This window comes from Chelon labrosus (assembly GCF_963514085.1).
Source record: "Chelon labrosus genome assembly, chromosome: 17".
In the NCBI taxonomy this organism is placed as follows: domain Eukaryota; kingdom Metazoa; phylum Chordata; class Actinopteri; order Mugiliformes; family Mugilidae; genus Chelon; species Chelon labrosus.
In genome coordinates this window covers 1,122,976-1,136,718 of record NC_140350.1, presented here as the reverse complement: position 1 = coordinate 1,136,718, position 13,743 = coordinate 1,122,976, and the positions used below count along the sequence as shown (strand labels likewise).

Below are 13,743 nucleotides of genomic sequence, written 5' to 3'. Positions count from 1 at the left end.
TCTTGCACTTAAAATAGATGTTGTGTGTTGTATTTTTATTCAAAGTAAACACTCAAAATCTGTTTTTGTATTATATTTTTTGATCAGTTTAACTTGCATGAGTGGCTCAACTTAAGATGTTAGGGGCCCCCAAACAGCATCTTGCTTAGGGCCCCCACAAGGCTAGAAACTAGAAAGCCCTGGTGAAGACAGACAAACGGAGAGTCTCACCAGAACAGCAATATATTTTCTGGCTTTCTGCATAACGCACAACCCCTTTGCATGTCACATTAATACATCCCTCTTAGCTTTGTCAGCCTTTTATACTGTTACGTTTCCTTTTTTAGCAGAAACAATAATGCTGACAACCAACAAAGAAAGAACCCAGGGAGGATGGAATGCAGTCAAAAAGAGATTTAGTATGAAAAGGAAAACAATTAATGTAGGTTTGAAAAATGTGGGGGGAGGGTAACTGTGGGGATTGTGCCAAACAAAATAAGCAAAGTACAAAAAAATAGGGCCTAGCTCAACCTATCTGTGAGGAAAGAAAAAGAAAAAAGGCCTGACTCTTATCTAAAAGTAATAAAAATACAACGGTCGCAACAACCCATAAACTAGTGTGGTAACAATTTCGGTCTACGTGTGTGAATGTATGGGGTACCCCAGCCTTACCTCAGTCCTACCTCCCCATCACAAACCTTCCTAGACCACACAAAGCAAGAAGGGGTCAGTGAGAGCAACACAAAAGAAAGAGGCTTTTAAAAAGGGTGTCCTCTGTCTCTGATTGTTTGAAAAAACAGGTATATCCCGGACGAGCCCCCAATTTTTACGTTTCCTTTTTTAGCAGAAACAATAACGCTGACAACCAACAAAGAAAGAACCCAGGGAGGATGGATACAACAGTTTTGCGTTCTTTATTAAAACAGGCACTTCAGGAACTGAAATACTCTCCACATGGTCCTATACCCACTTTAGCATCCAGCTGTGACTACTGTATGCAGGAGAGGAAATTGCTTGAGGGTTTCTGTGAGTCTGGTTGAACTGGTATGAAACGGATCGTTGTTATTGGGGAAAGACTGGCCTTGCCATGGTACCAAGATCCAGGATGTGACCTGCAGAAACAGGGGAGTGTTGAGTTTGCGGGTATACACAGCAAGTCGTTTATATGGCTATATATGGCTAGATGGTGTACTTCTAACAAAAGCATTGAGTTGAATTTCTTTTAAAATTATTGCCATTTTTAACAAAAATGCCCCAAAATATTGTAGTTTCAGCTTGTCAAATGTGAATTAGTGATACTTTTTAAATTCCTATATTACAGTAAATTATAAACCAAATCTTTGGTTTTTGGACTGTTAATCATATAGCAACAGATTAATCAATAATGAAGGTTGTGTTAGACAGTGAATAATTCCATATTCCATGCATTTTGTATGATTCAAATGTGAGAGAAATGTTTCTTTTTGTTTGTTTTGAGTGGGTTTATAGCAGCATGGCTCTGTGTATTGCACTGCTGAGTGATAGGTCATCCAGAGATATTGTGAGGAAGACTTAAACAACTTAAAGAACCTGATTAGAAATCAATGTGAAAATTCCAGGTTTAACATTGGACTCAAATTAGTCAAGTTAGGATCATGAGTGTATGCTTTAAAAACAAATGACATTCCCATCAGCCTCAGCTATGCCTTGTGTTGAGTGATGGTTATCAGATGCTATCATCAACATGCTAATATCACCACTGTGAACATATTAGCCTGCGAATGCCAGTGGAAGCACAGCTTCTCAGAGCAATGTCTGTGGCTGTAAAAAATGTGACATATCAAGTACTTAATTTACCTATTTGCGAAGTGTTCTGGTTCAGTATGTTGAAGAAAGGGAGGTAAATGTTTCTGGGTCCAGGAGGAGAGAAGCATATTTTTCCATCAATCAACACCACAGTTTCACCAAAAACATCAAGCTGAAAAAAAGATAAAGGGCTTAAATGTGTTATATTGTGTGTTTTGACACCTTTTATATTACAAGCTGGTAACAGTATATATACCGCTTGTGTTTTAATAATTTGTCTGCAGGTGTACCTGCTTTTTCAATAGTTTCTGTGCCAGTTGAAGAAGTGTGGCGTTCTGTACTCCTCTAAAGTCACTGAGCATCAAAGTGGCCTGAACCAGAGTCACGTGGGACCTTGGTGGCATGCATGTCCTTCCAGAGAGCAAGTTCACTGCTTCCTACCCACATGAATAAACAAAAAGCAAAACATAGGATTACTTTGTGATTACATAATTTACACATAATTACATAATTATTACACATTCAATCATATGCTATGATCCAAGTTGATTATCTTAACAGCTGTAGAGATGACTTTAAAACCCCAATTCCAAGAGTAGCAACAAAAGACATAGATAATCAAAACCATTCCCTATCTGTGACTCCTGGCTGGCTTGTAAAACATTTGGTTTAAACCATGTGCTACACTGACAGTATTCCTTCTCCATTTCCAATATATCCCAGGGAAATGATGAATGACAGAGCTGTATCAAAGATTACCGTCCTTTCAAAATGCAACCCTAACCCTGGAACTTAACACACATTATTGAGGAAAACCATACATATAACACAGTTGCATGGTTGACATTTAGTCATTCTATGCCATCATTATTACAGTACAGCTTGGCAATCAAGTAGTTGGGACTGTACTGTGGTTTGCACTCTGCATTGTGGCTGCACCAACCCTGGCTTGAATCCGGGTCACAGCAAACACTGTTGCTGTTTTAACACTTGTGTTGCTCCTTAAAGCTGTCCAGTCACTTCCTCATTTAGTCCATTCATTTTCTTCATTTATGGCTAAGGACCACCTTGCATGGTACCACACAAATACTTCTTTGTTAGTGATGCTAACAACTCATTAATGGCCAGAAACTCCAGACTCAAGGTGTGAATGGGACCCATTTAAGCCAATACTAGGGATTGTACAGACTAGTCGATTAGTTGCCTTCACTGCTGTGCCATGATGCTTAGAAACATCATGTCGACTAGTTACTGATCACATGACGATAACAACACGGATGCCCCAAAGAAGACAGGTAAGGAGCCCAGTGGGGGTATACTTGACTAAAGATGAAGCCCATAATACCGTGACATGCAAAATATGTCAGTCCTTAAATACAACAAAAGTACTACTGCAATGCACACTCATCTGAAAAGGCATCCGCGAATGCTAGCAGAGATACAGTCTCTTTATGCCTAAAGACATATCCAGAGGTCACTGCTTTCATGAGAGTCCTTCTTCTTCTTTGTGTATTTCAACACTATTTAGTATTCAGAAGACTATCAGATGAAGAGCATACTGAGATGATTGTGCTAGATAAAGTATAATGGATTCAACTCACCTTTCCATCTCATCTCATATTTAAATAATGAGTTTAACATATAACTAACTGCAGTAATGCAGATTTTGTGAGCACATTACAGCGAAAATAGAGTAGCTTAACCTCCAAACAAGGTATGCCTTAAATGGGCTTTAAAGGACCACTGGACACATTCAGTAGACGAGGAAATCAGCAATGCACTTTGTCTGTGTGTGTGTTTTTTTTACCTGCAGTATTGCCATGCTGTCATCAGTCTTGCCTCTCAGTGCTTCCAATTCAGCACATTTGAGCATGAACAAGGCTTGATAATCAAGGTCTCCCCAGAGGACACATTCATCGAGAGCCTCATGTAACACCTGAGCTGTCACTTCATTAAGGTTCTTACCTTAGAAAGACAACCACCCCATATGCACAACACACATACAAAGACACACACATGCACATACAAATTCAATTTCCAATATTTTCATTTCATTTCATTCTCTTATTAACCTATACGCAGCTCAATGAGGCTCAAACTTTTCTTCTTTGTATTGAAAATAACTTGCTTTACAATTCTGTAATGCACAAAACTTCTGGTAAGATTAGACCAATTACTGTGTACCAAGTCTTACTATGTGAAAGAAATGTGAAGGAACTGTATTAAATAGAGGGACAATAACATTATTTGTTTTGGAAGTTCTAATCCTTTTGTTACAAGTCAAACGGTTTTAGCAGCAGACCTGGTAAAAGAGCGGCAGAATCAGGGGTGTGAGCAGCAAGGCTATGGACCAGAGCCAGGCGGCAGCGCAGCCACAGAGAAACTCCAATTCTCTCACAGGCCTCAACTGCTCTGGGACAGTCTCCATCCAGGGTGTTTGACTCACTGCAATCTTTAGTGTCCTTTCGACAGGATATAACATGTACAAATTAAAATTAAATAAAACTAACGTGACATTAACATAACATTGACAGAACAGAAACAGAGGAATATCATATGTTTGAAATAAGTTCATATATAAATAGGCAACCCTTTCACTTCTGGCATGTGATAGCTTGTATATATATTTCTGACAGCCACTAATGGATGCTCTTACAATGACAGGCAACGTCTGCAGCATGACCAAACATGAAACTGCCATCTCCGAGCTGAGGAAAACATTAAAATTGTTAGGATGTAAACATACAGCAGGTAAACACACACACGATAGAAATGTCACTGTACCTAAGTGTAGCATGTCCCTGCTGCAGGTAGAGGTTAGCTTTTAGAAGACTGGATTCTACAGTCAGTTCCAGGTCCTCCATATCGCTACAGGACAAAGATTCAAGCTGCTGCGAAATGGAGTGCAGCAAGAAAGATGCTTCTTCTAGCAAAAGGAACTACAACAAAGGACATGACAAACGTGAACAATTTCTCCGTATTGATGGTAAGGTGCTAAGAATGCCAAGTCCATTCAGATAGTACAGTAAATCGCAAAAAAAAAAAAAAAAAAATTCTTAGTGGATTTGTACAAAATATCGACAACAACTTTATTTCGCAAGAAAACTAAATAATTTAACAATTTTAATTGATTTGAGTGTTTGATACACTAATCAATAGTCTGTCATGTAGGTTGCTGTTGTCAGTACTCGTGAGTATGTCTAGAAATGCTTTAGGAAACTCAGGCACATCAGACTAGACCTAATGTTGCAGACTTGTCTGTACCAAGATTCAGCACTGCCTGACATACTAAAGCCCGCATTAAATAAATCCTCTATTAGCATGCATTTTAGTGGGCAACTTGTAAGTTTAATATCATTATCACAACTATTCCTTCAGATACTGTAACAACTTTGAGCTGGGGTCTTTGGTGTGTCAGTCAAATAAAAATAAAGAAACCCGACAAGGTATTACCTTAACGTGTTCTGGTGTGAGATACTCCTTCTCAATATCAATAATGAAAACTTTTGGCCCTTCTGTCTTTAGGTTGGAACCGTTCTGTCCATGGTGTTTTGACTTCACCGAACAGTTTGTTATGCTGCCAGAAGCTTCTCCTTTAACAGAATCTGAAAGACATTCTCACATTGTGAATAAAAAGCTGTTTGATCCTCATTCGGCTCATTTGGTATAATAATTAATAAGTGTATATGAATGTGTATTACACATATATGTAAGAATTCTTTGACGACTTGAACTGCAAAATGATCCGTCATGAAACGAAATCGAAAAGTAGCAAGGTGTATTTCTCTCATTAAGACAGACAGACATAAATGTATGGTCAAACCACTCCAGTCATAAACTTGACATGATACAAACAATATAACAAACAAAATTAACAGAAAGAAGAAGTATTCTTGCTTACAGACCTGGTGCAGGAAGGCCATGTACAGTCTTACTGAGTGCCAGGAGCAGTTGAATATGAGCAAGGTTGAATCTAACACAAAGTGTGGGTCCATACAGCGTTCGGACCTCTGGAGTTAAGTCACAGTTCACGAGTTCTTCCAAAGCCTAACCATAAGCACCACATACACACAGATTCCATTCACAAGTGTAATGTAAAAGGCAAGTTTAGAGAGCCCATATTTGGATGTATTTCTTAATGTGTTCAAATACTGTATAGCTGAAAGAGCAGCTAAAGAAGGAGAGAAGATTTAATGCTTTCTACTAATGGACTGGTGTATTTGTATGTATATATGTGTGGGGATTTTTGTGTCATTGCATACATATGTGTATATTTGCCTGAATTGGACTGATGTTTTCAAATGTGTCTGGAATGACAAATAGCAGGGATGGCTTATGTTCCTGCATACTATAAACTATGATTGTTCTTCTTTTTAAGTGCCCTTTTTCTCTAACGTCACATCTAAGATAAAATAATGTCACATCTAAGACTAATGAAATGCACCTCAATGTAATGAGATTTTATACAGGATGTACCTCCACATTGTCCAGAAGAGACTTGTTCCTGTAGAATGTCTTCACAGGCTACACAACAAGAATAATATCGCTTAAAATTACTGCATTTGTAAACAAAGTTGCAATGTTTCTGTACACTGTTCTGTGCCAATGCAGCACTGAAACAAATGTTTTGCAAAGTTGACATTGCAATTAGATAAATGTTTAAAATAGATAGAAACAAAAAGGCACACGTATCTATCCCAGGAGGTGGCAGATACACAAACCATGTGTTCATATTTTAGCGTATGTCAACAATAGTAAGATGTTACCAATTAATCCTGTTAAGGTGAACCAATTTAATCATCACCATTACTGAAGCAGTGATTTGTCAACATTTTGCTTAAAAAAAGAGAGAGATAAATACTTGGGGATTGGTCCTTGCGATGCATTGTCCATTGGGCAAAAAGATCCCTGATCCTTGTGTTAGCTTTACTGCCTCTTTGACAGCTTCCGTGAATAAACACAGTTCAGTAAGGACACGTATCTGTAGAAAACACCCAAACACATTAAAAAATTACACCATGGAAGGAAAAACTTTTACATGTAAATATAGCACAATACACCAATTCTGACCTTCAATATTTTTCCCTCAGCAGTGCGCTGTACATCTCTGCACACAGTCCCCACAAAATGTAGGTAAAGGGCTAGTATGGGCAGTAGCTGAAATTACAAGCACAACTTAATACTACTCAGTTATTTATCTTGAGGACAGCAAAATGAGGACAGACAATGTTTATGCGTGTACCGTGACGTAGTAGCTTGAGGTGAAAAGCCAGTGGCAAATGAAGTTAAGGCTTGATACAGTTGTGCCGAGGTGAAGCCTCTGGGGTTCAGAGAAAAGGTCAACCCCAAGTAGTAGCTCATCTCTGATGTTATGGGAGGCATACTCAAGGTCCGTCTGGGGTTGAGCCATGGAGCAATATAGCACACACTGAGGAAGTTGGTTACATACATACCACCACATCAGAACACACACCCACCCACGCATGCACACACACACACACACGCACACACACACACACACACACACACACACACACACACACACACACACACAGTCAACCAAAACTATATTCTTACTAGATCCTTACAAGATTACTAGATTCATCGCCATGCAACACATGACGATTCAATAATGATTCATAAATGTTCAAAAACGTTTATTAATAATAACTAATAGTGTAAAACACAGATCTTTCGAGGGATTCGGATCTTTCTGAGTCACTCACTGATATGAGCAGAGATGAGAATGGCGCTTCACTCGCCCACTCACTCGGCAGAGAAACGAAACTTATCCCTGCTCTCGGTTAAGCAGGGATCCACTCGGTTTAAGTTTATTTTCTCTGCCGTCCGAGTAAGTGAGTGGCTGCTGAGTCTCGGTTAAGCAGGGATGCACACGCAGCGGTTATTAGAGGCAGGGTACACCCTGGACAGGTCGCCAGTCTATCGCAGGGCTAACACAGAGAGACAGGCAACCATTCACACTCACACGCACACCTATGGCCAATTTAGAATCACCAATTAACCTAACCAGCATGTCTTTGGACGGTGGGAGACCGAGAGAACCCACGCAGACACAGGGAGAACATGCAAACTTCACACAGAAAGGCCCAGTCAGCCCATGGATTCGAACCCGAGACCTTCTTGCTGTGAGGCATCAGTGCTAACCACCTCACCACTGTGCCGCCCCAAGTATGGACACTTGTGTAAAAAAATACTCTGGTAAAAGTAAAAGTACTGATTAAACACCTTTACTCAAGTAAAAGTAAGAAAGTACAGGCTCTGAAATGTACTTAAGTAAAAAGTAAAAATTATTTGTTGATACTGTTCAACCCAGTAGAAGAAGAACACAGGAACACCGGTGTATAGAGCTGACGGAGGGTATCGGAGGGTGTTTTTCTCTATAACTGTGGGCATGTGCATAGATCGCATTTTTACTAAGTATGACGTGACTGGTCTAATTCTAGCCTCAATTTGTCAGTCCCCTGTGAATTCCTTCGACTGATAACAGGCACCTTCAGCATCAGCATCAGGTCAACAGGTATCGCCAACAGGCCGGTCTTTTGAGAGCGCATCATCGACTTTACTTCTCTAGTCCGATGCTCTAGTCATGTCCAGTGTTGGGCAGGTTACTTTTAAAAAGTAATTAGTTATAGTTACTTTTATAGTTAGTGTTCTCCCAAAAAGTAACTGAGTTAGTAACTGAATTACGCCACTATAAAAGTAACTAGTTACAAGGGAAAGTAACTATTTCGTTACTTTTTTAAAAGTTTAAATATGTCTAAGAACTGGATTTTTTGCAGCTCTTGCTTGTGGCTGGCTGTAGTCTGATCCTATTGTTAGTAAATGAGTCAATGGTGTTTGACTCATTTAAACCAGGTGTGTCCTGGTACCTGACAACCTGGCAACACAACCCAAACACTCCCACTCTACGTGCCTTGTGTCCCATACGTCACTGCCCACGTACACGTCAATTCCCGGGCTACACAAAATGAGCAAGACGGAGACAACAAACGAAAACTATGCTTCAAAGTTTCAATCTGTGTGGTGTGACACGTTCGCCTTTGACATCGCGAGTCATGTAAGTGTCTCCCATGCCTCTTGTAAACTGTGTCGGGGCGACTTCCGCGTGGAACACGGAGGGAAAAACGACGTTGTGCTAAACGCAAACAAGCAGTGGAGGCACAGAAAGAACACCAAGCATCAGGTCGTTCTTGCTGAGGGGCGTGATGGCAATGCTGGTCGCGAAGAGCGACATGCCTTTCGTTTTCTGTGATGACTTCAGTAAAAGTGTGTCTTTATTTTGACCCCATTATTAAGGGGGTAATTATATTAATTTAACCCAAGTGCTCTACGGACTGGAAATTGCCATATTGAATTTTATTAATTCACAAACGAAATATGTTTGGTTTTCTTCAGTTACAATTAATAATGAACGTTTTACATTACATTTAGTATGTGTGTGGTTTAAAAACTGAAATTTTTGACAGCAATGTTTTTTGTTATTATTGTATGTATAATTGTATATTGTATTTTATTGTGATTAAAATTACACATATTTGGCTCCAAGAAGGATGTCATTTCAGGACGTACGTTGTAGCACATTTCATTGTAGCTATGGATTTAAGTCTCATTAAAAGTTGTTTTGTTACAACGTGGCAGGGATGTCGCAAGTGGAGCAATCCAACCGCTACCCCAGAAAATCTCCCTCTTTTTCATAGCTCAGTGTTGGCAGATATGCATGTCTTTTACATCATGTTATCCGTGGAGGTTAAAAAAGTAACGAGTCTGTTTTTCCAATGTAAGGAGTAGAACGAACAGATATTAGTGTACAAATGCAGGGAGTAAAAGTAAAAAGTCGCCAGAAAAATAAATATTCAAGTAAAGTACAGATACCTGATAAATCTACTTAAGTAGAATAACTAAGTATTTGTACTTCGATACTTCCCACCTCTGCATTTGTGTGGATGTTACTTAGAGACGTACGACCCACCTAGGCCAGACCAGGCAACCCCACCCCATAGCAATGACACTCCTTGATGGTAGCAGCCATCCCCAGGATGCAGCCTGACACAGGCACACACAAAAACACTTTAGGAACAACTCAAAAAACACGTAGAACATCACATGATGTTGATTTGGCCTCCAAATTCCCTAGATCCCAAACAGATCAAGTATCTCTGGGATGATCCACAGAGGCCCCTCCCCTCAACCCATAGGACCCAAAGGCCCCCCACTAACAACACTGTGTTGCCAGACACCACAGGACACCCTCAGAAGGCCCATGTCCATTCACTGATGAGTCAGAACTGTTTTGGAGGCACAAGGGACACCTACACAATATTAGGCAGGTGGTCATAATGTTATGCCTGATCAGCATATGTGATAAGGTTAGCATCCCCTAGAATTATTACCTTAAATAAGTGAGCAGATAGGAGGCAGCACTTGGTCCGTTTGCTGATATCAAAAGTTAAGATATACCTAGAGATCAAAAAACATCTGTAAGGACCAGGTAGGTTTTGAATACACAATACTTGCAACATACACACAAAGCAAATCAAATAAAATCAAATCATTAATAAACCTAATTGAAGCCTACTGTGCTATCTTTGAAGTGATGACAGCAGCCTGTAGACAGCCCCAAGTACCAGCCTGTTTTAGTGTTTGCTGCAGGGAACTACTCTTAAAGGTCATGGCATCCCATTTCTCTAGAACCTCTGAGGTCTGTAAGGCACAATCCACAGCTCTTTTCCAGGATGAGTGTGCTGCCCTGGAGATAAAACACAAGCAGGAGTGAAATGAATATAAAAACAAAAGGAAAATCATGACAAGCTGAACATTTGTTTTGTGACTCCAGCTAAATGCATAAAATTAATGCTGTAGGTTTACTCAAATATATGTCCGCACACTAGTATAAAACAAATGAACTAACCGTGTGTTTCCATTGTAGAACTGTAAGTTTCCCATTTCATGCAGAGCCAAAACTCTAAGGGAGTCATGACTGTTAGCCCGGAGATACTCTGAAGAAAAGTTGAACAAAGATTGGAAGGTCAGTAAAAGGCTGTCCAGTTACTTGGAAGAAAACAGACCAATTGATACATCAGTGCAAAAGGCCGGAATACCTGGCTTCTCCGGATGCTTTTATTAATTTATTTATTTATTTGACAGGGACAGTGCACATTAATGAACATCTATTCAGACAGCAATAGACGTAAATATGCTGAATTATAGCAACAATGCTAATTTGCATCCGCAGTCCCTATGTAGGTAACACAAAAACATGATAAGACATAGGACAGGACAATAGATCACAATAACAGCACATCACAAGACAGAACATTACTAAGAAAATAAAAGTCAATGGTTACAAGACTGGTTTGCTTTCAAACACTGTTTGAGGTGAGTTTTGAAGGTTTGTATGGAGAGCGGAAGAGATCTTACTGGTCTTCACAGAAAGAGCATTTTGTCCAAAGGATGTTTTTCTGTGTGGGACCTCACAGTCCCATCTAGAGGAGGCCCTGGTCCTGAGACCGATGTGAGCCCTTTTTTTTTTAAGAAAGTCAGACGTGGGAGGTGGGGCAAGTCCATGTTGCTTGTTTGATGTACCTTGTACATTAAACAAGCAGATTTAAGATTTTTTTAATTCTCGAGGCTCAGTAAGTTGTGCTTTTTTAAGATGTTACAAACGTTAAATGACATTGGTTTTCTATCAAAGATCTTTAATGATTTTTTATAGAGTGATTTTATAATTTGGCATGTACAGTCAGGTCCATAAATATTGGGACATCGACACAATTCTAATCTTTTTGGCTCTATACACCACCACAGCGGATTTGAAATGAAACACACAAAATGTGCTTTAACTGCAGACTTTCAGCTTTAATTTGAGGGTATTTAAATCCAAATCAGGTGAACGGTGTAGGAATTACAACAGTTTGTATATGTGCCTCCCACTTTTTAAGGGACCAAAAGTAATGGGACAATTGGCTGCTCAGCTGTTCCATGGCCAGGAGTGTGTTATTCCCTCATTATCCCATTTACAAGGAGCAGATAAAAGGTCTAGAGTTCATTTCAAGTGTGCTATTTGCATTTGGAATCTGTTGCTGTCAACGCTCAATATGAGATCCAAAGAGCTGTCACTATCAGTGAAGCAAGCCATCATTAGGCTGAAAAATCAAAACGAACCCATCAGAGAGATAGCAAAAACATTAGGTGTGGCCAAATCAACTGTTTGGAACATTCTTAAAAAGAAAGAACGCACCGGTGAGCTCAGCAACACCAAAAGACCTGGAAGACCACTGATAGCAACTGTGGTGGATGACCGAAGAATTCTTTCACTGGTGAAGAAAACACCCTTCACAACAGTTGGCGAGATCAAGAACACTCTCCAGGAGGTAGGTGTATGTGTGTCAAAGTCAACAATCAAGAGAAGAATTCACCAGAGTGAATATCTTCATCACAAGATGTAAACCATTGGTGAGCCTCAAAAACAGGAAGGCAAGATTACAGTTTGCCAAACAACATCTAAAAAAGCCTTCACAGCTCTGGAACAACATCCTATGGACAGATGAGATGAAGATCAACTTGTACCAGAGTGATGGGAAGAGAAGAGTATGGAGAAGGAAAGGAACTGCTCATGATCCAAAGCATATCACCTCATCAGTGAAGTATGGTGGTGGTAGTGTCATGGCATGGGCATGTATGGCTGCCAATGGAACTGGTTCCCTTGTATTTATTGATGATGTGACTGCTGACAAAAGCAGCAGGATGAATTCTGAAGTGTTTCGGGCAATATTATCTGATCATATTCAGCCAAATGCTTCAGAACTCATTGGACGGCACTTCACCCGAAGCATACTGCAAAAGCAACCAAAGAGTTTTTTAAGGCAAAGAAGTGGAATGTTATGCAATGGCCAAGTCAAAAAGATTAGAAAAAGATTAGAAGAGCCAAAAAGATTAGAATTGTGTCGATGTCCCAATATTTATGGACCTGACTGTATTTACACCTGCCTGAGACCAACATGTAATACATATTCAATTCAATGCATATTCAATGTGTGACAAAATCATTGAGTGTAAAATCATTCTAGCAGCTTAGAGCTTAGAGCACACCAGCATGATTTGGCACCAAGTTCAGATAGCAAAGCAAGAGAGGAGAGACCTGCATGTTGTATTCCAAGACCTGGCTAATGGTTTTGGGTCAGTATCACATAGTCTGCTATGGGAAGCCTCCGACTTCTTTAGAGTCCCAGGTAGTACAGCATAGCAGCAGCTGGATGTATGCATTATGGCAGGGTGTACAATCTCTCCACTATCATTTACAATATCAATGGAGGTCATTATTAGGGCTTCAAAATGGGTGGTAGGTGGAGAAAAGCTATTGTCCATGTAAGCCCCAGTTAGGGCCTACATGGACAACATGACGATTACGACATCAACCTCTCCATATACTAGCGGATTGATGGATAAGTTAAACAGCAACCTGCAGTGGGGTAGGATGAAAGTAAAACTAGGAGTATTTCAATGGTTAAAGGAAAGGTAGTAGATAAGAGGCTCACTATAAATGATGAGGTGGTGCCCACAGTGCCAGAAGAAGCCAGTGAAGAGTTTGGGGAGATGGTATGATGCAAGTCTCAGTTCAATTTTTTTCAATTTAATTTTATTTATAAAACGTCAATATGAATATAGCGTCAAGGGGAGAGAGGGACACACAGCAGTTAACCTGCTATACAGTAATACTACAGAATTGCATGATTAGTAGTAGATAAGAAGTTAGAGGACAAGAGCCTGGTGCCAGAGAAAAGAAAGTGGAGAATGTGAGAGAGAAGAGAGAAGAGTACATGTGTTCAGTGCATCGTACTTTTGCAGCATAACTAAGAGATGGTTCAGTCCAGCCCTAACTATAAGCTTGATCAAAAAGGAAAGTCTTAAGCCTGACCTTGAAAATAGAGAGGGTGTCTGCCTCATGAACCCAAACTGGGA

General features: G+C 39.9%; 1 protein-coding gene across 1 annotated transcript in view; it reads right to left on the bottom strand.

Moving 5' to 3' along the window:
• Nucleotides 1-942: 942 nt before the first annotated feature.
• cfap54 (cilia and flagella associated 54) overlaps nucleotides 943-13,743 on the bottom strand; it is a 30,349-nt gene continuing 17,548 nt past the window's right edge. The window contains exons 36-51 of the mRNA XM_084564950.1: nucleotides 10,694-10,781; nucleotides 10,361-10,531; nucleotides 10,176-10,242; nucleotides 7,007-7,192; nucleotides 6,835-6,921; nucleotides 6,626-6,745; nucleotides 6,241-6,288; nucleotides 5,670-5,811; nucleotides 5,218-5,357; nucleotides 4,549-4,703; nucleotides 4,421-4,472; nucleotides 4,067-4,226; nucleotides 3,572-3,729; nucleotides 2,055-2,201; nucleotides 1,816-1,936; nucleotides 943-1,091 (exon numbers count right to left, since the gene is read on the bottom strand). Of these exons, the coding sequence (XP_084421076.1) occupies nucleotides 1,042-1,091; nucleotides 1,816-1,936; nucleotides 2,055-2,201; nucleotides 3,572-3,729; nucleotides 4,067-4,226; nucleotides 4,421-4,472; nucleotides 4,549-4,703; nucleotides 5,218-5,357; nucleotides 5,670-5,811; nucleotides 6,241-6,288; nucleotides 6,626-6,745; nucleotides 6,835-6,921; nucleotides 7,007-7,192; nucleotides 10,176-10,242; nucleotides 10,361-10,531; nucleotides 10,694-10,781 (1,892 nt within the window). The 3' untranslated portion in view covers nucleotides 943-1,041. The remainder of the gene's footprint in view (nucleotides 1,092-1,815; nucleotides 1,937-2,054; nucleotides 2,202-3,571; nucleotides 3,730-4,066; nucleotides 4,227-4,420; nucleotides 4,473-4,548; nucleotides 4,704-5,217; nucleotides 5,358-5,669; nucleotides 5,812-6,240; nucleotides 6,289-6,625; nucleotides 6,746-6,834; nucleotides 6,922-7,006; nucleotides 7,193-10,175; nucleotides 10,243-10,360; nucleotides 10,532-10,693; nucleotides 10,782-13,743) is intronic.